The 24753-nt window shown below is 34.3% G+C and overlaps 2 protein-coding genes across 5 annotated transcripts in view; both read right to left on the bottom strand.

Moving 5' to 3' along the window:
• Positions 1-9084, bottom strand: part of LOC110026461 (calmodulin-binding transcription activator 1-like) — an 87300-nt gene extending 78216 nt beyond the window's left edge. For all 3 annotated transcript variants that reach the window (XM_020727403.1, XM_020727405.1, XM_020727402.1), the window contains exons 1-2: positions 8765-9084; positions 6910-7029 (exon numbers count right to left, since the gene is read on the bottom strand). In XM_020727403.1, the coding sequence (XP_020583062.1) occupies positions 6910-7029; positions 8765-8789 (145 nt within the window). In that variant the 5' untranslated portion in view covers positions 8790-9084. The remainder of the gene's footprint in view (positions 1-6909; positions 7030-8764) is intronic.
• A 1586-nt stretch (positions 9085-10670) lies between these two features.
• LOC110026425 (probable sugar phosphate/phosphate translocator At3g17430) lies at positions 10671-24698 on the bottom strand. Of its 2 annotated transcripts, none has more exons than XM_020727355.1 (11): positions 24445-24698; positions 24285-24357; positions 20781-21013; positions 20552-20659; positions 14905-14936; positions 14782-14832; positions 14606-14667; positions 14248-14509; positions 13760-14025; positions 13565-13662; positions 10671-11096 (listed from the first exon to the last, which is right to left on the bottom strand). In XM_020727355.1, the coding sequence occupies exons 3-11, from the start codon at positions 20862-20864 to the stop codon at positions 10899-10901; spliced, it is 1161 nt and encodes a 386-aa protein (XP_020583014.1). In that variant the 5' UTR covers positions 20865-21013; positions 24285-24357; positions 24445-24698; the 3' UTR covers positions 10671-10898. The 2 variants fall into 2 exon arrangements, with proteins under 2 accessions (XP_020583014.1, XP_020583015.1); XM_020727356.1 differs by having other exon boundaries at positions 24285-24360.
• Positions 24699-24753: the final 55 nt, after the last annotated feature.

A 24753-nucleotide genomic window follows, 5' to 3' on the forward strand; every position in this document is an offset into this window, starting at 1 on the left:
ACAGATTTCTAAAGAGCCTCTTAGGTATCTCAAGATCCACTTCACAGCTTCTCAATGTTCTTTCTCTGGATTACTCATGTCTCTGCTCACAACTCTCATTGCATGGGCAATATCCGATCTAGTGCAGACCATAACATACATAAATGAAACAATAGTTAAAGCGTAAGGAACCTTACTCATGCAGTCTTGTTCCTCATCTAACTTGGGTGACATATTTTTACTGAGTTTAAAATGACTACCCAAAAGTGTGTCAACTGAATTTACATTATCCATATTGAATATGTTAAGCACTTGCTTCAAAATTTGTATTAATTTTGTTTTTGTATAATATCTTCTCATTATTCCTGCTTCTGATAATCTTTCGATCATAATCATCCCAAAAACGACATCAAACGCTTTGTATTCATGACCAATGAAATAACATTTTTTTTACTAAACCTCAAACTTGTTAGGAGCATCAGGATTGATTAGAATATAAGAAAGACAACCAAAAGTTTTAAGATGAGAAAATTTGACATCTTTGTAGCTCCAGACCTCTGATAATTCACAGTCTAATGGGACGTATGCCCCATGTTGATCAAGTAAACTGCAGTGCTGGTGGTAGTTTGGCGTGCAATCTCATGCTCCTTGAACGTTCAATTATGGTCATGTCCATACGCTCTGCAACTCCATTTTGTTGTGGTGTCCTCGGAATGATCTTCTTCATTCTGATACCCTGAGTTGCACAGTACTCTTTGAACCCACCATCAAAGTACTAACCACCATTGTCAGACCTCAAACATTTCAGTTTTAGATCTGTCTCTGTCTGAAATAAGGTCTTCCAAGTTCTGAACATAATAAATACATCAGATTTATGCTTCAAAAAATAAATCAATACATTTTTGTTGTAGACATCTATGAATATGATGTAGTAGCAGAGTCTTCAAAAGATGTCACTGGAGAAGGTCCCCACAAATCGGTGTAAATAAATTTCAGTTTTCCTGCCTTTTGCGCTCTGTCACTTTTTAAAAAATTAACCTTCTGCTTCCTCATAATGCAAATTTCACACATGCCGAGATTAACTGACTTCGGTCCTGGTAGCTTGCCTCTGGAGTGAAGTTCTTTCATGTTTCATTGACTCATGTGTCCAAGCCTGCAATGTCACATGTTTGTTGTGTTATCTGCAATTGTAGTATCAACAATGTTAATTAAATCAGTAGTTATACACAGTTTACTAGTTTTCTTACCCCGAGCCAGTATCAGTTCCTCTTTAGTGACCTTTCAAGTGCTATCTGAGAACACTACTGGATGTCCTCCTTCATCAAGTTTCCCAACATAAATTAGATTTTTCTTCAGTTTAGGAATGTGTCTGACCTTTTGCAAGATCTATTTGTTTTTGCTAGGGAGTGTAATGTCAACATCTCGCATCCCCACCATATTCAGAGTTTCTCTATCAGCCAGATATATCTTCCCAAAGGCAGGTGTCCATTTGTCAGCAGAGTCGTGAACTGCTAGCAATCTGTACTTCTTCAGTTACAACATTAACACTGACATTCTCTATTTTCTTAGGATTTATACAATTCTTCTTTATGTGTTCAGCTTTGTCATAATATCAGTAGGTTGCTTGCTGACCAAGCTTTGACTTGCTTTTGTCTCTGTGCTTTGATTTTGATCTTCCTCTGTTTGAGTTTCTGTTCTATGATCTCTCTCTGGAATCAACATTCAGTGTTGAACTCAAACTCGAGGTCTCATCAGAATCTTTCCTGCTCGCATCCTGAGTCAAAATCAAATCACGAATATTTTTATCTTTCAGTTTAGATTTAACTGTAGAATTGCTAACCGTCATCCTAATGACTTCCCAGCTATTTGACAATAAAACTAACAATATCAGTGCACTTATCTCATCGTCAAATTCAATTTCAATTGACGACAATTTATTTGTGATGATATTGAAATTATTCAGATGTTGAGCAACAGGCACACCTTCCGCCATCTTCAGGTTGAATAATTTTTTCATCAAGTACACTTTGTTATTCACCGATCGTTTTTCATACATACCTGATAAAGTTGTCATGGGATCTGCAGTCGTCCTCTCCTTGATGACGTTGTGGGCAACGGATCTCGATAGAATCATTTGAATAACACTCATAACTTGTCGATCCAACAGATTCCAACTGGCCTCATCCATCTTCTCCGGTCGTTTTCCCAGTAACAGAAGATGAAATTTCTTTCCATAGAGGTAGTCCTCTATCTGCATCCTCCAACAACTAAATCTGTGTCGTCGAACTTCTCGATCCCCGAAACCTTCACTCTGTCTCTGGTCATCTTTCTTCCTCAGATCTAAACCAGGGCTCTGATACTAATTGTTGTGAAAAAATGATGGTAATAAAACAAAAAATTGGATCGAAAAATTATAAACCAGAAAATAACGCACAGATTTACGTGGTTTGGCAAATTTTCCTACGTCCATGGAGCTACAGTGAATTTTATTACTTCAAAGAATTACACCGTTGAACACCTCGACGTTTACAAGAAAAGCTCTCCCTTTCTTCTCTCTTCTCCCTCGACCTCCTCTCTCCTCCTTTAACCGTGAGTCACCGAAGAAGAGTATACCGCAAGGAAGAGGGAAGTCATCACCACAAGCAAATCACAGAAGAGACGGGGTGAGACTTGGAACCTTGCAATTCTATTTTTGCTCGCTGTGAGCCAACGCCTTTTAAGGAATTGCGAAAGGAGAGAAGTCACTATTTAATCCAATTTATTCTGCAAGCACTTAATGGTGGCGGGACCCTCCATCACATCAAAAAGGAATTTATCAATTTTTTATTAACCGCCAAAGGCAACTTCCTTATTAGCTAAAGGACAGAGGCGGAAAGAGCATCATTGAGTTGGGTCCCCCTTAAGAAAGCATCACCTGATAAAACAAGAAACATAGAAGTTCAATTAATTTCTACAAGTGGATCAGAGCTCCACTAAACCTAACAATTCTCCCACTTGGAGACAGATATATTGGCTACATCATCCACTGGCTACACCTTCCTCAAACGTGATATCTTCCACCTTTGCAATTCAAATCTCTGTCTTCATGTTGGAAGACCAACTAAAATCAAGCATAACTTCAATTTCTCAAGTGTAATACCCTTAGTCAACATGTGAAGTTGCACACAACTTCAGTTTCTCAAGTCTGACACCCTTAGTTAACATATCAGCAGGATTCTTGTTTCCACAAATTTTCTCAAGTAACAATTGTTCGTCATCTAACAATGATCGAATGAAGTGATACCTGATCTGAATGTGTTTAATCTTGGATTGAAATGAAGGCTTCAAGAATCAAAAGTTTAACATGATTTCTATGAAAAAGTTTAACATGATTTCGACAAAGCACAAACAAATATAAACGGATGGTATAAATCAAATTGGAGGTTTTAACGCACAAAGCCCAAAAATATAAATGAGCCTTCAAATTTGCATGAGAAAGTTTAACATGATTTCCACAAAGCACAGACATATACATATACTGGTATCTATTTTTAATGATTTGGGGTCTTCTTCCCGGCCGCACCAAGACAGGTGCACATGTTAGCTCACCTGCAAGGCAATTTTGCAATCATTGGCGATGTTCAGCATCAAAGAACGTAAATCCAAACACAAAAAAAATGTGAAATAAATACGACATATTGCAAAATCCATTTTTTCTTCCTCTGTAAATTTTTTACTTAAATATGGATTAATTAAATCTAATTTTTAGGTGAGTTTAATAGATTTAGTGCACAATAAAATTAAATTCTGATAAAATGTCAAACATAAGAAATGAATTCAAATTGTATTATATTAAATCATTTCAAACATCTTCTTAAATTTAATAGCACCAGATTTTAAAAATCCATTTGCTAAATCCTGCGTGCAGCCAAACACCCCCATAGGATGTTCTGGCTGCATAAAACAAAAATAATTGCATAAGGGTACATAGTGATGGTGGTCTTGGGTCTTCCTCCACACCGTGTCAAGAAACGCAAATGGGAGTTTCACCTGCACGAGAAACTTGGAAACATGAGATTTCTCTGCCTCGCCCAAAAAATACGTACAGATACTTAAACTTATTATTGGTAGTCTGGCAAGTTTGCAGCTGCATTTATTCCTTTATACAAGTGCAAGGCATGAGGATGAAGGATGGCAGGATGAGATTTGGGAGGTCGAAATTAGACACAAATCTCTCTTTTTTCACATTCATTTTTTCTTATTTTTTTCTTAAGAGAGAAAAAGAGAGGTGAAGAGTGAGTATCTCTACTGAAAGAACGGATTTCGCTCTGTTTGCGTAAATATATAGAGACAAAAGAGATATAAGAGAGTAGGGAGGGAGCGAGTATAGAGAGTGAAAAAGAGGAAAATATTACATCAGTACTACGCACGCAAAAATAAAGTGCGTAGCCAATCAAAACACGCCACGATATCTCGCGCGGTAGAGCAAAAAAAACGGCGCAGTAACACGGGGAATATTCTCTCCTGTGTTATTCATGTGTTATTGCGTGTTATTCATGTGTTATTGATGTGTGTTACTGCGCCATTTTTTTCTCTGTCGGGAATATTTCCCGTGTTATTCAAGTGTTATTCAAGTGTTATTGTGTGTTATTCATGTGTTATTGTATCTTGGGAATATTCATGGTGTTATAATAACACAATAACACATGAATAACACATGAATAACACACAATAACACATGAATAACACGGGGAGGAATATTCCCCGTGTTACTGCGCCGTTTTTTTTCTGCGTCGCGCGGGATATCGTGGCGTGATTTCATTGGGTACGGACGTTCCTCTACGTGCGTAGTACTGATGTAATATTTTTTCGAAAAAGAGAGGGAAAGATAGATAAGAGATTGAATAGAAAGAGACTGAAATGGTGATGGTGTCCGGACCAAGGTTGCGGGAACAGTGCAGCGAGGGGAACCGGCATTGGAGGTTGGTGTGGCAGAGGAGATGCCGGGCTGAAGTCGAGTGGGTGTACAGTGGAGAGCGGCTGGTATGTTTCTAGGGGTCTGCTGGGGTGAGCCGGGCAGGGTGCTGGAGAGGAGCAACAGGGAATTAGGGAGAGCCGAGAGGCTGGTAAAAGCAGGCTGGAGTGAGGAGGCACATGAAAAAACGCGAGATTGTGAGGTTTTGGTCTTTACTTTAGATCGGGAGAGGGCGAGATGCGGCGCGCGAGCACCGTAAAAACGAGAGTAGGGCTGTTGTTCCGATCCAACTCGAAATCAAATAATTGAAGTGAGCGTAAATGCGTAAGCGGACGTTGGATTGTAAGGGGTATCGATGTAAATGTTCCAAACAACTATTTTATTTTTTCTAGGTTGTGTCCAGAAGAATAGGATTTAAAATTTACAGGTGGAAGTTGGATTGTACAAAAGAACAAGGAAAAATTAATCTAAGTTATATTTTAATTGAATGTACAACCAAAAGCAGCTTAATCAGACCAGTATGGCATGAGTGACCTTTGATTTATGATGAAGGTTCAAGCAAAGGTCGGTTGGAGCTGAAGATCAAGCAAAGCCAAGTACAGAAGGTGGAATACAGAAGGCTAGATACGAATGTCCCTGGAAGTAAGGATTCTTGGCCGTTCATAATCTCCTGCTGACTTCGAAGAGAAAATTTGAGACAGGATTTCGGTTTTAATGATGTTGTGACAAAAAAAAATCGCATGTACCATATAAGCAAGGCATAATAGAGACAGAAATTTGTCTTTTTTTTAAAGAGACATTCCTCTGTAAAAGGGGGTATTAAATGTAAAACAGATTCTACTCTTTGGATCCATAAATCTCCAATTATTGCAATTTAGTTCATTTACTCAGCTATTAAGCTTCCTCTCACCTTCTCTCTCTCATTTATTCATCTTAGCTAAGCTCTATTCATTGGGAGTGATTCAAATAAAAAATGGGATTCATAGAGAAGAGAAGTCGCATAAGAAGAACTGAGTCACAAAAAAGTCGCGAGCAACATGGAATCAAGGATTTTGTAAGCCAACAAATCAATGAGCTCAATTAGCAGATCATGAAAATGATCAGAGGAACTCTGACTGAATTAATATCACTATCAACTCAACCAGCAGTCGGTTCACATCTGAGATTTGAGCCAGGTACCAACACCAGGAGAACCCTTTTGCTAGCACGTGGTGAAGAGGACGAGACATACTATCCTGACAGCAAAGGGGAGTGAGGAGACATGACAACTGTATCAGTTGAAGAATGTCTTCTCGAAGGAAATCTCTGATGTTGAGGCTCCCAAACACTTCAAGATTCTAATCCTGGAATCTTATTAGGGGCGGTTGAATCCTTCTGACAACACTACCAGTATGCAGAATAAACAATGCATTGAAGTGTCACTCTTTTTTATGACTCTGACGGAATCTGCCCTCTGATGATTCAACAGCTTGTCATTAGGAGTAATCACCTCATTTGCAAAATTCAAAAAAAAATATTCATAGCACAATTCGCCGGTGCACGGAAGCCTCATAGAAAATTGCAATGTGAAACAAACTTTATTTTCATATATTGTAAGAGAACTCATGACAAACAGTTGCTCGTTCATTTTACAAAAAATGCATGAAACAAAGCATATCACAAAATGTATGGTGGGTTACAAGTAATGTTGAACCTATGGAAGTAGAGTGGGAATTTGAAAAAAGGTAATTTTGAATTTTTCACTTTGGTTGAGATTTGTATTCTTAGTTGTGAATAAGGCTTCTAAAATGTGCAGTGATCTGCATTATAAAGTTGAAAAAGGAACCATCAGATAGACTTCCATATGAACAATGGAAACATAAGCTATGATTTACGTACTAATAATATTCAATGAAACCTACCATTTTCAATGGAAAAGAAATCATGAAAAGCAGTGCATATGGCATTGTACAGAAACAGCATGAAACAAAACATACCAGAAGGCAAATATGGTGGGTCTGGGGTAATGTTGAAATTATGGTAATTGTGAAGGATCTCGCATATCTCACCAGGACGAAGCCATCGGTTTTTCGCCTCAAACAAGATCTGCTGCATGTCTGTTGACAGAGTATAAATATTTTTGTTAAGTTAGTTTGTAAAAACAAGAACGAGTATATCCACATATGAGTACCACTCACCATAAAACGTGATTACTTAATTACAATATGAAAATTCATCTAAATGAAAATTCTAAGATTTTTTTTTATGGCATTAGTCAAAATATAAAATTGGAGTTCTTTTTATGGACCAAAAAGAACACCAGTTTGATTTCAAAACAAATTTCTGAAGCCAAGCACCAAAATCAATGTGCATCCCGGCTAAAAGTATACCAACTAATTGAAGCATAAGAAACAAAGACACTCTACTCAGGAAACCCATGCCAGACAAATCATGAGGCATGTCACAATTTTTTTAATTAAAAAGAACTTTAACAACATGTGTTCAAGTGCTAACACATAAACAATGTGGATCTAATTATTTGAATTCGCAATTAGTAAATTGATATATTATCCCTATAAAACATGAGAAGTATAATTTAAAACGCTTTTGGAATAATGAAGGATCAAAAAATTATATCATAATGATTTTTCTAATATTGAGCTTCTAACACTTAAGCATCAGTTATCTTTTTATATTATTGACATGCACAACAGTATTAATTTCTCATATTTAAGTATTCTTGTTGATCTTACAAAACAGCTAGTTAAGAAAAAAATTGTATATTTATCTTAGTTTACAAGTTTGTTATCTTGACATTAATTTTATGAGTTGTTAATCCTGTAGTTGAATACCATTTTCTGCAAAGATAATTGCTATCAATTATGTAATTGAATGGGTGATGATTGATTTAATGATTACACTGTAACTAACACTGAGAAAAATGTGTTTGATTTGATTGTCAATAAGACTATCATGCAATATTATCAAAAAATTTAAAATAGAATGAAAAGCAAGTAATATTGTTCAATCTATCAATATAATGAAATAGAATTCTTAGTTTCTGAAATTAATTTATTTATATGATTAGTTTGTTCCGCCTCTCAGAAGTGATGAACCATACTTTAACTAACGTAGATGTTGTACTTTAGGTTTAGCAAAAGAGATTAGGTTCAAATATTCATCCAAGGGATGTAAAAGAAAAAGAGACAGCCATTAGAGATAAATCAAACGGTAAATTTGGGAAAAAATTTGCGTGCGATAGACATATGCAGCGCTGCGTACGATATTGAGGTTATACCGAGGGTACAAAGGGGTTATATCCTCGGTATAACTCATTGTAACCTCCATGTAACCTTCTGTAACTTACCTGTAACCTACTAATAAATTCTTAATATATGATAACAGAAGCGCGAAACTTACTTTAGGTTACAGGTAGGTTACAGAAGGTTACAGGGAGGTTACAAGAGTTATACCGCGGATGTAGCCCCATGTACCCTCGGTATAACCCCAATATCGTACGCAGCGCTGCGTATAGCGCAATTTTTTTCCGTAAATTTGGGGATGAAAATTTTTACCAACAGTAAATTTTATGTTTCTCAAAATTATATAATTAATTAAATGATAACATACATTATTAAATTTTGCTTCTCTATTTAATATTCTGAAATAATTATACATTTAAAATTAGAAACAATTCACTTGCAATGAATATAAATCACAACATCAATCCGAAAACCTAAGAACAGGAAAAAAGACAACATATGAACGTAAATGAACTTTCGCAAAAGCTTTAGACAATAAAATTCGATAAAGAACACAAAAGAAATTAAGAACAGGGAACGAAAATAATACCCGGTTCTGCTCGAGGCGTCTGCATCTTCGAGAAGAAATGCGAGCATAACCATCAATCGAATCTTGTTCTCAACCAATACGCATGTTCGCGGGATCATCACTCTTCATTTGGCCTTTCTCCAAGCTCATCCCGTCAGCCACCTCTAAATGATCTTCCCGCCGGCCTCCAAATCCAATGTATACCGTTGGCTGCAGCTGTCCGGCCGACCCAAAGAAGAAGAGAGGAATAGAGGTCGATCTCCAGAACCCTCTTCCACCTCACGCTCCTTCTTTTCGCTCTCAGCCGGAAACCACCTTTCTCTCCGATGAAACTATTTGCATTGCAAGCTTGGCTGCGAACAACCAGAAAACAAATACCGGTAAAAAATGATGGGGCCATTTACAAAAATAACAGCTAATTCTTGTATATTTACATATCTAACACCTACACTTAACTTTTTTTAATTTAGGCCGTTCAAATATTTATATTATCTCAAAAATGTGATTATCTTAGCTTCTAAAAATATATGTAAAAAAATTAAGGTTTTGGTGTTATATAGATATGTAAATAAAGAGAAATTGAGTGGTTGGTATGCATGTAAATCTTTCTAATGGAAATAAAACAATAGGATTTAATTAATATATGTTAAAATATTTTAAATTTATTAAAATATTCTAATATTCTAAATTGCTTCGCTTGGTTGATTTAAATCAATGTAATGAAGTCCTCAAAATACATGTTTTTTATTCTTAAACTATTATTTCATGTATCAAACTTTGATAGATTAGAAAGTATGGCATTAATATCTTTTAATTTTTATTGTTTGTTTTTTTAATAATATATTTATTTAAGTATATTTTTCAGATATTTTTTTTTTTTTTTAAGTATAATCCATATGGTGCACAATGAATAAATAATTTTTTTTATTTTCAAATGTTGAAGAATACGTCCACCTTTAAAGGGACATTCTTGCATTTTGTCCTAGGATTGCAATACAGTTGTTATCAGTCGAATAATCTATGAGATTAGCAACACTGATTCACTATTTAGTTATGTATGTGAATCAAAAATACATTCGCATTTCTCTAAATTTTTCAAAAATATCAGGCAATAAGCTAAAAGCTACTTCTAAACAGGAGAAATTATAGCATCCAAGCATATAGTTTTAAAGTATTTTCATATCTAACAATTAATTTTTTATATTTACATACATACTACTCAAATCTTCAATATCACAGTAAAAACATCATTTTTAAGTATAAAATACAATTTTTTATGCATTAAAATGTTACAAATATAAAAAAGATATTAAAGTGTGAGAATTTCCCTATTAATTATGTACATATATTTATTAGATTAGCCATCATTAATCACATAATTTAATAAATAGAGCCATCCTATTAAAATCACTATTGTTATAATCAAACCGACAAAACTTCCAATCAGTTAATTTTTTTCATTTTTGGTTCAATTAAATATAGTAATCAAAACGCCTTAGCTGCTTGCTTAAGTTGTATGCGATCCAGACTTCCCACTTTAAACCGACATCTCCTACATTTGTTGCAACACATACGGACTGAATTTTATGTTTAGAGTCGGGACGTAAATAAATGAATGGCAATTAAAAGATTTTTCTCATTTCTTAATTCAAGCGAATCAAAATAGACCTGCACTACATCTGACGCAACCCTATAACTTCCTAAGTTTGAACATAGCCAAATATTTTAAACAAATTTTAATGATTCCAAGTTGCAAAAATATCAAAATTACAAGAATTTGTATGCCGAATTAAGAAAAACAATGGGGGGCATTCACATACATACCAACCAATTCCTATGTATTTACACATCTAACACTACAATAATACCATCTAAATTTTTCATATCACATAACAAGTCAAGGTGGCATAAATGTAAAAAATTGAAGTTTAGGGGCTAAATATCTAAATGCATAGGGAATTGAGTGGTAGGTATGTAAATCTTCCAAAAATAATACATTGCAGCCTTGCAGGGACTCCTTATGTCAATACTAAAAAAAAGAAAAATAAAAAATAAAAAAAGAATGGAGTCTGTAGCATCAAGAGCTCTAGAAGAATAGCAGAGATATAAATAAAAGCATATATTAAAAAAATATTTATAAAAGATTGGATTGGGCTTAGGCAGTATGGTTGCTGAGTTGGCTTCGTCCGATATAAGACAATGCTCTAGAAGCAGGTAACAGCGGTGCTTCCTCATCCACAGCCGTTTCCAATGTGGATGCAGGTCCCATTAGGCTTCCCCCACCACCCCCGCTGCTATTCATTTTATCATCCTCTCTGTATACATCTGACGACTTCTTATCCAGCTTCCATTCCTTCAGATATGTTCATTCATAAAATATAAATATATCAATGGTTACCAATATAAAAAAAATGCAGCCAATCTGTGATGATGGAGCTTCAGAGCTATATGGCAATGGAGTTGAGATAAGAGTTCAAGTTCAGTTTAAGATGAGTATAATATCATGATAAATTAATAAAATTTATATTGTACTCATCCTAAAACAAATCAAATGGGTACAAAACACACTCAAATTCAATATACTTGGCCATATTTTTTTTCATTTTAAAGTACTATAGAGTTGACTTCGGTAATTGAGTTTCACGTGATGGTTATAGAATATAATTTTCATGGTTTATTGGCCCGGGGGGTATATAGATGACTGTTGTCGTATAAATGATCTAAATTGTCCTAGAAGAAGATAATGCTGTACAATCATGCGCATTGCAAATTTCAGAAAGTTTCTAGAACATAGTTCAACTGTGGTATAGCATGGATTGATTCAATACAATCAACACAAAATCCACTAAATTTTCAAACGGTTATCATTGATGATTAGGAACATACTACACAATTGCCAAGGAACTTGTTGGCTAGCTTTTAACTGAAATTATTATTGGGTTTTGCGCTACTTAAAAACAAAGTGCCCAGGCTGGTTCAAAACTTGTATAAACCTCCTCCATAAGCATTTCTAAAACTAGTGTAAGAAAATAAACTCTTCCTCGTATGTAAAAACTTTAATTTAGCAAATCTTTAGGACCTCAAGTTCCGTGGTAAAATCATTCCCTTTGCAAAAATTAGGATCTCTCGTGTCTTTCCTAGTTTTATTACATTTATTATAAGTAAAGAATTTAAGTAAGTAAAGAATTTAAGTTTTTTTTTTTTTTCTAAGGTGATGTTCTTTAAGGCAATTATAAAGTTTAAGAGAATCTTAATTTAGGAGTTTGCATTATAATTCAACATTGCCTACTAGCAAGTAATCAATTCTACATATTTTTTTAAATTGGTTTAAAAAAATTAAAAGCACAAATTCACCCATCATCTCTTGATGTGCCCCATCGCCTATCAATTAGTATCAGAGCCTCAACTTTTTTTTTCTGATTAACCACCAACAGGAGTTGGGATCCATTTTTATAGCACACTCTCCTAATAGTAATTTTGGTTATTTTTATAATATTCAAACTTATTTTTGCCAACCTTAATTTTGATATTTGAGAATATTTTTTTGAGATTTATTTGTAGCATTAATCTAAAGCTTTGGCCTTGTGTTGACTCATGATAAGGGCTAAAAGCTTCAAGTCATGAGACTTGGGGAGAATTCAAAAGCTAAAATTTGATTTGGCTTGGATCTATTGAGGCTTTGGCTTGATTTGATTTACACACTTTATTATATGTAACGATTAATTTAAAAGGGCATCCGAAGTTGGAATGTGGAAATTAGTTTGTCATGCTATCATTCAAGCCCTCAAATTTATGTTTCAAGCATATCATCATCCATGAACAAGGTAGGAACAATTTCATTCAATTTTTTGTTTGTTCCATAATCCACAATGAGATGTTCCATGCCATCAGTCAGCATAGTTCTCACCCAAGAGTCATCAAGAAGGTCGGTACTCACACAGAAAAGTTAATTTTTTGCCCCAATATTAAATGCTATTTTTCATTCCATATTTCCTCTATGAATTCCGTTATTTTGTAATATAAACAAGCTCAAGTTCATTTTTGCCCCATAGAGACAAACTAATGCTGTTGGAATTTCGATAAAATTTTGGCTTAAAAATATCTGCATTTCACTAAAAATTTCTGTAAAACTTCACCTTTCTCCTTAGATTAGGAAATGACATTAGGAAATATTCATCGACACGTGACATGTAGCTTTGAGGCATTTCTAAAAGACCCATACATTATACCACCACACTGATACCTATCCAAGGAGTGAAAATTGACATCGACTCAGCTTGGTCATTCGACAACTATGAGCTCTTACTATTAAAGGACAACCGCACTACATCAAAACTATGCTTCAATGGCTGCTACGATTGAGCTTGAGCTCGTTGGAACATAGATTAATCATAATAGCACTTCATATAAGCATATGATGTAAATGGGAATAGAAATGGAGAGGGAGATGATCGAGTTTATAAATTGTGACTTCAGAAAAGCTAAAATATGGACAATTTTCCCTATGTGATTTTGTTCGGCACAGTTATTAGCACGGTATTGGGTAACACATAATGAAAATGTTCTATCGATAGAAGGATTAAGGAATGAACGGTTGGATTTTAATTGTGCTTGTTAGACAAAAATGGATAGGCATGGAATACTTTGCATGTTAACATTAAGGCTGCTTTTCACGTAAAAACCATTAAATACTTCAGATTAAGTGGTATCTAAGTAAAGAAGGAAAAAAAAGAATATAGTGCAGGCTGCAGTTGATTTTCAAACTAAGAGGTTAAACATCAGGAAAGCAAATGGGATTCAAATGAAACTCAAAAATGTTACCTTTGTTGCTCTTTCAGGAATACTTTCCATGGAAAGTTGACTAGATGCTCCAACATCTTTCACCTTCAAATAGTTATACATCACAACCCCCAAAAGAGCTGAGAAGGAAGAAATGTAAACCGAATAAACAATCCTAGCTTGTCATAAAAAAAATGAGCAAATCAACCATCAGGAAAAGTTCAAAAAGAAACCTACCAATTGCATAGCCAATAATATTTAGACCAGTGATCGTAGATTCCGGAAACACAACGGATGAAAGGGCAATCAGTATCCAATCCTTCAAAACTCCAGCTACTCGGATAGTCACAGCTCCACTTCTACCAATTACTAAAAATATGGAGAAATTCAACGCTAACGCACAAAGTGCATTCGTGAAAAATATCCAGAAATTGAATTGAATATGTGAGATGTCCATTTCTGCTTTCTCCAATAAACACCAAGGAACAAACAAAAATACAAAGCTGCAAAATACAGAATAAAACAGGCATTGGTGTTAAAATATAAAGAGATAAATAAATGTTATTTCAAAACATGTAAAAAAATCGTATCAAGTGGTAAATAGATTATAAATGAAACAATCCCATTCGACTAATAAAGAAATTTTAAGAGCATCAAAATCAATAATAGAAAAATAATATTGATGGAAAAAACCTATGGCAGTGGAGGTAGGGGTGTTGGTGTACCTGCATGGTGCTATGTAGTAAAGGCTGGTAATGGGATTTAGAGTCAAGCCCTTCTTCTGTAGGAGGACCTGAGTTAAAACCAACCTGAGAGCTTCTGCAAATATTCCAGTAACCTGGTAAACTGTCCCTAACGCATTAAAATGAATTTCTCCATATGATGAAATTACAACCCCAACACTGACCAGCAACATATTCAAGAATAAATCACACCTCAACTTGTCAGTGCCACAAATAACAGCAACAAGAAAAGTTGCAACGGGCACTGCAATGTATGCCATAAATAATAATTAAAACTTAATATCATGATAAAGTGAATACTTAGGGTTACAGCACAAGGAAGTAGATAAAGTCAGCTCACTCAAGGCTTTGAGCATTTGAATAAATGCAACCGAAATATGCAGATATGCGGTGTTACCGAACCTAATAAACGAAGCACTGTTTAGTACAATTATTTCAATTTAGAACACAAGAAAAAAATAAATCTGCAGCATTTTTTAATAAAAATGATTCACCAAAACAATTCCATGTGCTTACCAAAGACTGGAAGCGAAAAAAGCGCTAATAGGTATTACACAGGTTGCATATCTGAAAAAAACAAAGGATTTAGTTAATAGTAGAACAAAAATAGTAAGCTAAAAATGATAATGGTTCCCTCACATTTGAAACGTCATCTTGACTGGTGCAACAATCTGTTAGGTCAAAACAATTAAAATAAATAGTTAAGGGTAATTATAGAGAAATATTATTATAATCCACTCGAAAGATAGCGTAGTGCATAATCACTCCTCAAGCAACAAATATGATATTACAGTATCTACTGTGCAAAATAGCATTATTGGCGATTTCAAAATTTCACGCTAAATAATCGGGATAGCAAATACAAAGAAATTCTTACAGAAAATAATGTATTCAAATTTCATTTTGCAATGAAATTAATGACATGCATAAGTTCTATAACTAAAATCAACTCCATTTTCCCTGCATTTAAAGTTTTTTTTCAATGTCATGTAGCAAAAAAGCATCACAGAAATGTAGGGCTTTGAATTCAGCATGAAGATCGTTACTCGCTCGAAAATTTATTTGAATTTTGTCTCGAATTGAGGTCAGAATGAAAAAAACGAGCCGGGCTAGGAACCAAAATTTTGGACGGAATTATTTTCGAGCCGACCCCAGCTCGGCTTGAAATCAAATCGTTAACAGGCCTACTAATATTTGTGTTGTGAATTTTGTGAATTTGGCTCAAAAATCATTAATTGCTCGAAAATTGATTCAAGTTTTGGCTCGGATCGAGTTCAGATCTAAATAAAAGAGCTGAGCTACAGGCCAAAATTTTGATCGAATTTTTTCGGGCGGATTTTGAGCCGACCCCAGCTCAGCCGAAATTAGATCGTAAACAACCCTACAGAGAAGGTAGATGCAGCACAAAGTGAAAAAATAGAGAAATAAACATAGGTGATTTATACTTGTACAATGAAGAGTAGAAGATATAGAGATAAAATGGCTAGATAAAATTAATATCAAATAATCAGGATAAAAAGAGTTTAATTTAAAAATGGATAAAAGTTATAAGAAAAAATAATGCACAAATTGGCCTAAACAATCATACAAAATACTCATCAGCATAATTAAATAATTATGCATTCATAAGGTCAATCCAAAATATCTAAGGCAAGACAAATGATGATACTAAACGAGAATATGCATTTTATTTTAAGCATAAACCTCCAAGCTACTTAAGCACAAAAATAAGCGCAGGTTGCACTACAGACTGTTTGAAACATTCAATCTTGATCTTCTTAAATGATACATGCTTCAAGATAAATTGTTGTCAACAGGTGATCTAAAAAATGTTCTTCCATCCAAATCTATTAATGTCAAGCTATATTGTGATGATAGAACTGGAGAACATTAGCTCATGTGGTATTGCTCCCATCTCATGGTATACATCAACCTTAAACTTTAATACTTACAATTATTTGTAACAGAGAAGTTTTTTGTAACGGAGAAGATGAAGCCAGTCGTCCAGCTAGGCCTACTAGATAGCGCACTTGGGCCAATCAAATTGTGTAAGACAATCAATCCTGAAATCTAACCAACCGATTAGTTTGATTAGGACGAATAAATGGACAGAATTTGAACCCAATTGGAAGTAGACAGAAGTGTTGCTAAAGCAAGCTGGGCCGGATGTACCAATGCCAACCGGTTAAATCAAATCTAAGCTAGGTTTTGCGTTTGTAAGAAATATTCAAGATTTGCAGGGAATCTTCAACAAACCCTCCTACCAAGCCGTGTATATAGAAATTTGCTTAACCTTAGAAAAGAAACCTCTCAAGTGGTGAAGACGTCCAACTTGTCAAAAGGTTTTCACCACGTGTTGGTGTGCTATACGAGCAACTGATAAATGCTCAATCAAGCACTGACCCCCTATTCCTCTCTTCTAATTTTAAAGCGTGATTTTAATAACACTATTCAAAAGAGTGTCGTGCAAGTTTGATCCTGGCTACAATAAAGCAAACAGTCCAGGGCTTGACAAAGGAAATTGACTTCAGTTTTTTTGTGATTACTTTAGAAGGGGTAGCTTATCCCATTCTTAGTAGTGCATTCCATGCATGATGTATATAATCTTCCTAGTTCTACTTTTATGTATCTGATGATTAGACAAGAGTAGTTACATGAAAGGACTATTCTCATTCATCCTAAATATGCTCCAAAAATTAGCGTAATGATATGAATGTGTGCCTGACTAGAAATCAAAATGTTGATTGTGGTGCTATTGAAATGTAAGAGTAGGGTATTGCTTGAACTCAGGCTTGTCACTTGTGATCTCGAGGTAATAAACTTTAACAAGATTATGTGACCTTGAACAAATAATTGTGTGGCTTAAAATCAAGCACTAATGTTCTCAAAAAATTAATAATGTGACAACGAAAAATAAAAGATAAACAAAAAGATGGTCGAGTAAATATAAATAAAAGCATGCTCAACTTTATATGCCAGAGTGGCCAACCAATCAAATTTCTTTTCCATTACATATTTGAAACATGTTTTGTCCATTTTGTCGCTTCTCAATAGTTTTACTTTAATAAGTAAAGCATTTGTCATAGGGTTTCATCTAAACTTAGTATTTTACATCATTTTGAAGAGTCATATTTGGGTGAGGCGATTAGAGACTAGTAAGAGGCCAACCAAACTTAGTCAGTCCAACCTTAATATTTAGTAATTTGTATTTTCAGCAAATATTTATAAATTGTCAATGAAGGAACCAATGTAATATTTCAATCATTATCTATTAAACAGTAGTATTTTTCTCTCTCATTGTATTGTATTGATTTTCTTCTTTCAAAAAATCCTCGCATCACTAGCTCGCTCGCTCTTTGCAACATGTCAACCAATCGACTATCTAAAGAAGAATATCTCTCTCAATTAAGAGTCGACGATCCACTCATCATGTTATCACAATAGAGCAGAATTCAGGATGCCGCTAAATATGATATCCTACAACTTTAACAAGCTTGGTGAAAAGTTGAGATATGGTTGAATAGTATTAAAGATCTAGGTTTTAGGTTCTCAGACAATTTTATGTAGAATAAGTGTAAATTATGTGGCCCATAATGCATCCACACATTAGATATTATAATATTATTAGGTGTGAAAGTTTGAAGTTTTCTTAGGAAAAGGCATTGGAAAAATAAATAAAGCCAATAATAATAAAAAATGTGTTAAGCAATAACGGGATCGAGGGAAAGAACAAGGATATCAAGATGACAACTCTGGATTCCTCTAACCCCCCCCAGCCAGTGACACACAAGTTCAAGTTGAACCTATGTGTTTGAGCTATGCAAACCCTGCTAAGATTTTGAAAGCAATAAGAAAAGCTCATAAATCAGTCCAAAAGCATAAAAACACAATTTATACAAAAACAAACTCTTTTGCAGCATAAGATTGGCTCTTGAAAATTGAGAAGATATCTAACAATATAACATGAAAAGTACAATATAAAATAGCCAAGGAAATGCTAATTTTGACTAGAATACTCGATACAAAGAGCATTAGTCAACAATAAAAAGACCAACAAATGGAGAATCAAGCTAACAATGCACTGGGAAAATAATCAGGGCGGCATTCTAAGCAATGTACAACCCAACAGTTTCCAGATATCAATATGAAGTTGGAGCCTTGGAGCTAAGTCGACTCATCCAATTTGAACTAGAATAAAAAAAAGTTTGCCTAAACAATACATTTGTGAAGATATCAATAGAGATGTTGTAATTTGGCGTTGTGAAGTATGCTTAAACAGAATCGAGGTGTTTTCTTGCAACATCCAGCTCTCTTAAGCACTAGAGTGTATTCTTACATAGCTTGGTTTTGTTGTTACCATAACTCATGTTGCTTTAGCACTCTTTCTCATAACACATGATATAATTTAATGAAGAAAACTTTTTAATTGCCCTTAGGTCACATTCCGACTCCCATGCCTGAAATGAGCATTCCACAATGTCTGCACATGATTGGTATCTTTGGAAAGGTGAACAATACCATCTTTTGAGAGGTAAACCGAAGAAAATTGAAGTATTTATCAAATTTTCTTCCCATGTGTCACATTGCTCAATTTCAATGGAAATGTCCTGGTGGGGATATCAAAATTGACTTCTAACTTAAATCATGCATCAAAAGAAAGCTTGAGATCCTCTATCTTCCTTTTCCAAGTCATCTTCTAGCTTTTTGAAGCATTCCTTGGACATAGTACCAGCAGCTTCCTCCGAGAGCCGACCATTCTTGAATATTTGTTTTTCATAAGTCAACAAGTTTTGCATGAACATCAACACCATCAACACAGCCATTGATTATAGAGAATTGCAACTTGGGTAGCCCAGTCGCTAGGTTTCCTCCATATTGCATAGACATCACAAAGTTCCCTTGCCTTTTTCATCTTGAAAGTTTGAAAGTAAAGAATGGTTCTCCAATCGCCTAGCAAACATTTTTCATCAACATCATACATCAAAGTTCATCGGATCATGCAACATAATTTGAGGCATTAAAAATAAATTAAAGAGTGATATGAATTTTTTATTGGTGGAGCAAAACTATTGTTACGAAAAAGAACAAGGCAAAACAGAGGAAAGAGAAATTCTCTATAACTTCTTTGAAGCCCCTCGCTCCAGATCACTCCCATCCTCCTTTGACATTTGTTATATTTCTCCACCTTTTTTTTTTCTTTTCTCTCTCTTCAAACATTATGATGATCCTTAATATGAGAGGAATGTCAATGGTTAAAAAAACTTAGATTTTAAACTTAGTCAAGCTATGAAAAAGCAAGACGAGTTCGGATTGCTAAGCCCAAATTGCCATTGTAATTACATTGCAACAATCATTTCATGAACGAGGCACTCGACGATCAACAAGTAAGCCCTCCAAAGATCTTTTCCTGAATAAAGAACACACTAATACTTATCAACTTTGGAAAATTCCTTTCAGCATCATCCAAGATGCCATGACCAGTTCTCTCCGCATGCACTAAAAAAAGATGATCTCCTTATCAGCAATAGAACTTCCAGATATAAAGTCAAAACTACTTCATGAAATTTATCTGCCTGTGTTCAATTTCGCTCTACCACAACTTCATCATACAATTCAAAAATTTGATTCCCTGATAAATACTAGAACCTTAAAAATAATTACTTTTCAATCATTTGGCATTCTTCTAGTTAATTTCTCAAATAACATTTTCTTATTTTCCGATTTGTTATATTAACCAACATTTTATAACAATCAGTATAAATTTAATGCATATAATTTGATCAAAATTACTAGATGTACTGCCTTTTAAAGCTTTTTATAATTTATATCACCTTTACTCTTTGATACCAAATAAATCATATAAATCAACAAAAGCTAATATTTTACTTTGATCATTACCCATCTAACAAGACCCATAACGTCAGAAATTGAGACTAAGGTTACATAATAACATTTTAAAAATAATAGAAAATAGTTTAAGACGATTAATGGGGAATGGAAAAGAAATCTGAAAGAGCACATCAAGTGCATCGAGTTGATAAAAGTCAAAACATCACTTCAGCTTTTATTCCTGTACCAGAAACACATATTTTACAACAGGAATGAATTTCATCCAAACTCTTCCTATCAAACAAGGGCAAAGAAAACTCTATCAATGCATTGGAATGTCATTTTTTTCTGTTCACGCATCCAAGAAAATAAAGAGAAATAGTTGGATATGGAAAAGCTCATGAATATAACCAATATGTATAATTTTTCAACAGCCACAATATCCGAAAGAACACACCTTTAAAACACGAACGAGAATAACAGCAACAAAAGCAGAAAATCCCATATGAATCATTGTAAGTGTTATTGGAAAGGGGAATTTGAAATACTTTGGAGAAAGAACCCACTGCAAAGATACAAAAAGAATACATCAAGAAATTATTATGCTAATTGCACAAATAAGCTGTGTATACGAAGTCAAACTATCAAATTGCAATTCTATACATAGCAATAGTAGAAAAATATACCTTGTTGTACAAAATAACGCCTGATGATAAACATATGTAAATGAGCAAGTACAAATAAGTCAACAAAATTTGCTTAGTGATCATCTTCTTTGCAACAAACTTGCAGGTCAATTAAATGTTGTGGACTAGAACCAAGGTCTAGCCTGTAACCAAAAGAGCGGGAACTGTCCTATCTTTCATGTAAGAGACCCTTTTCCATCACAAAACCATCTTCACATTTTCACATGTGATTCCTGATTTCCAGCAATAAACATAGTTACGGAGCATTTCTGAGCACAATACAGCAAAATAAAACAATTTTTATTTAAATAGGAGGAAAACGTTGAGCCAAGTTCACGTTTAAAAAGAAACACATATAACAGTGGCGTGCTATAATTTTTTAACAAAAGGTACAAAAAATTCACTGCAAAGATGAAACACGGAATACATCAACAAAAAGAAAGAACAAGAGTTGAGGAGCATGCAAAATAAAATTAGGTTGAACTATTTATAGATTACATGTGGCTAGGAAGAGGAATAGCAAATCCTAAATTTGTATATAGTTAATAAATTACATGAGTAAAATTATGTATTTCTACTAGCCATTGATGTGAACATGACTAGCAATTCCTAAAAGTATAAATTTTAAATAAAACACATGTTGAAGTGCCATTAGATCAAGAAAGGGCCGGTGGAAGTGCTAGATAAGGAAATTATAGGCCAAAGATTCGTTGCTTACAAGGAAATGCCAATCACAAAGATTCATATGCCAAAATAGGGGAAAAAAAAAGAAGCTCGCAAATTACTTACATTAATCATTAATCCTAAATGGATCAAACAATGAGTTATTAAGGTGCAGTTTTTTTGTGTTTGTTATTCTTTTTTTATTTTTCTTTCTATGAAGTTTTACATATAAATTCCATTGAAACGGTGAGCAAACCAAACTTTCCGGCCACTACTTTTCTAAACAGTATAAGAGAAAAGTTAGGGCATTGCTTTCCAATCTTTGCTCTGAAGTTTCATTCTTCTCTTCGCTATGCTTGATCTTTTTAGTTTCTACCTTGAATTTAACAATCATAAATGATAAATGAGAATCTAAGGGTTACATGCCTCATATCAACCGGATGGAAGAAATTATCCCAAGTAATCTCAAATTGTGAAATCGTCATAAATGGAATGGGAAAAATCCATTATCTAATGGATTCTCTGTCATAGCTGAAAACCCCAAAGTTTGGTCATTGAAATGAATAAGGTGCATAACCAACTGATATAACTTTCCCAATAAGAGAAAAAGTTGTAGTGGCTCTCCTAATAGAAGGACCACTCACCACCTTCTTGATCCCAAACCCCTAGCCTAGATCTCACTTTCAAATATATTATGGTTCAAAATTGTGATATCATGTTCCATGAGCTTCCTCATTTTAGAGACCACAAAAGATTATGTGTTCTCCTCGTGATTCAAGAGAGAAAATATAACAACAAAGAAGAAGAGAATCAAAGTCGAAGATGCAAAAATTTGAAAGAAGAGAAATATTTTGTTTCATTTTGTAAATCTATCTATTCACAAATTTTCAAAAGAATTAAACCAGATCTAAATTCATCTACGGGATCAAATCAAAAACTGTCAAAATACCAGTCAAGTCAATATGTTATTAAAAGTGCCATGGCAAAGTCAAGTTCAATTCAAAGTTTATATTCTACTCAAAATATCCATTATTTTGTAATATATCAAAATCATGTGATTTTTATCTCATCAACACAAAAATTCCTTCAGTTAACTATATTCACTCGACGATCATAAAAGATTAAGTGCAAGGCAACTATTCATATCTTAGATCCAATTTTTTCTATCGAATCCTTTTCAATTAACGTCTTAATTGGCAACCTTGGATAGTGCACACAACATTTCATGACGAAAACTACATAAGAAACAATGACAAAATGCCAAGGATCTTCTTTTTTTCCTCACAATTCATATTTCCTTATTTTTGTGCTATTTTCTATAAATAATAAGAAAATTATCTCACTCTTTATTCATATAAAAAAGATCACAAAAACCAAAATCCTCTATTTTCTTGTGTTGTGTTGTTTCTTCATGTTCATGTATTATTATTAGCCGATTGAATCACTTCATTCCCTTTAATGAAATTGCTAGGAGAACTATAATTCCTTCTCTGCCCATCTGAGTATTCAAAATTCTGACCCATTCAAATTGTGCATTTCCTTTTGCTGATCATTTTGGATAATAGGCTAAGCCTAATTAATAAGAAAATGAAGCATAATTGGGAAAAATGAACTTTCCTTACGGGAGACAAAGGTTGGAGATATGAAAATTGTGATGTAAAATAACATCTCAGACCATAGAAAATATGTTCAAATAAAATTCAACTTAAAATCCCAAGTGAACTAAAACTTGAATACATTATCTATCAAAACAAAGCAAGAAAACAAAGTGCTGGCATGTGGAAGGCATTGACAGAACCATAAAATAGAATACTATCCTTTGAAATGGCACATAGTTTTGTAGATAAATTTTGATGAGTGAGGACAATTTCTTGTTCAACTAAATAATTATTCATGCTTGTCCAGTTCAATAAGCAAACCATCCAACCTCAACTTGTTTACTGAATGACTCAGACATGAACAACAGTCGATTAGGCAAGACACAATAACAACTTTATATGTGTGTGTGTCTCTCTCTCTCTCTCTGTGCATATAAATATATGTATATTCTTCAATTTTCAGGAATTGAAGTATTAAAATAAACATAAATACTTTAAAAAAACATTTATATTATATATTACAAGTACTATGGTCATGGAAAGATGTTAAAAAAACAACCTTATTTCATAAAATAGAGGTCATCAATTGTAAAATTGTCTCCTAATTTAATCGCCATCAAATTGCCTTGGCGTTCATGTTGAGAACATGATCAATTGTATAATAAATGATAAAAGTACATAATAAATGAGCCAAACACATAACAATTTTTAGCTTGTTGCTGAACTTCAGCTCAATTGTATTTTCTCAGTGGTTAATGAATCAAGACAAACAAGGCCCCAACTGTGCATCCTTAGTGACAAAGCCAGATGAATGTACAAATCTATATTAGGAATTGGTTCATCACTAGTCAATAGATCCAAGGTTGGCTGTGCAGTAATGCCCGTTCACATAACCAACATCAATACAAGCAGTTTAGCATGTGCGGTCTTGCAACTGCATATCCAGACGTAAATTTACTAAAATTTCTTATCCAGGTGTTTAACAATATTAACAATAGACTGAAGAAAACAACAAACATGCAAACTTCCCATTTCTAAATGTATCAAGCACAAGCACAGATCTCTGAAATAATCTTCAAAGTTTATAAACTAAGGAGTACCGGATTTATATAATGCACTAAACATGAATGACGACATAACAAAAAGAAGATCTCAAGAGATTAAGCACACAGAGCTGATATCACATGCAGTAAAATTAAGTAAATATCGGAAATACAACAGAATCTAAAGGGTATGCAACTACCTTAGCTGTATTAGACAAACAAGCTGTCCGTCGGGCAAGCAAACTTATCAACCGATCACCACTCGACGAAGATCTGCTACATAACGATATAATGAAAGAGGTTCAAATCAAGCAGCAGCTTCGGTCAGCTCGTCAGAACAACAACAGAAAAGAAAGTTACCCTCTGAAGACCCTAGTGCGAGAAGCGTACAAGATCGTTGAAGATCCAACTCGGCGGCTTCTTATTCTTCCAAAGGCAGGAGAGAGAAAGAGAGCCGACTGGGATGAGGAATGGAAATGGAGATCGCCAGAGGAGAGCGCGTGGTTCGCCGGGGACAAAAAAGAAATCCCCAAACTGACTGAGAACTAGGGTTTACAGTAAATGGCGCGTAAATGTGAATCAGGCTTTGCAGCAGACGGCATAAAGTGGCGGTGTATATACTTAAGATATTGAATTGGATGTGGAAGATAAATAGTTCAATTTTCATTC

Source organism: Phalaenopsis equestris, unplaced genomic scaffold, assembly GCF_001263595.1.
Source record: "Phalaenopsis equestris unplaced genomic scaffold, ASM126359v1 Scaffold000372, whole genome shotgun sequence".
Lineage (NCBI taxonomy): Eukaryota > Viridiplantae > Streptophyta > Magnoliopsida > Asparagales > Orchidaceae > Phalaenopsis > Phalaenopsis equestris.

Bases quoted from the DNA above. Each gene is read 5' to 3' on its own strand.
- LOC110026425 (XM_020727355.1), bottom strand. From the start codon at position 20,864: ATGATCACTAAGCAAATTTTGTTGACTTATTTGTACTTGCTCATTTAC. The intron at 14,833-14,904 runs GTGAGGGAACCA...TGTTTTTTTCAG, and splicing joins GTCAAGATGACGTTTCAAAT to ATATGCAACCTGTGTAATAC. The intron at 14,026-14,247 runs GTACACCAACAC...TGTATTTTGCAG, and splicing joins TACTACATAGCACCATGCAG to CTTTGTATTTTTGTTTGTTC.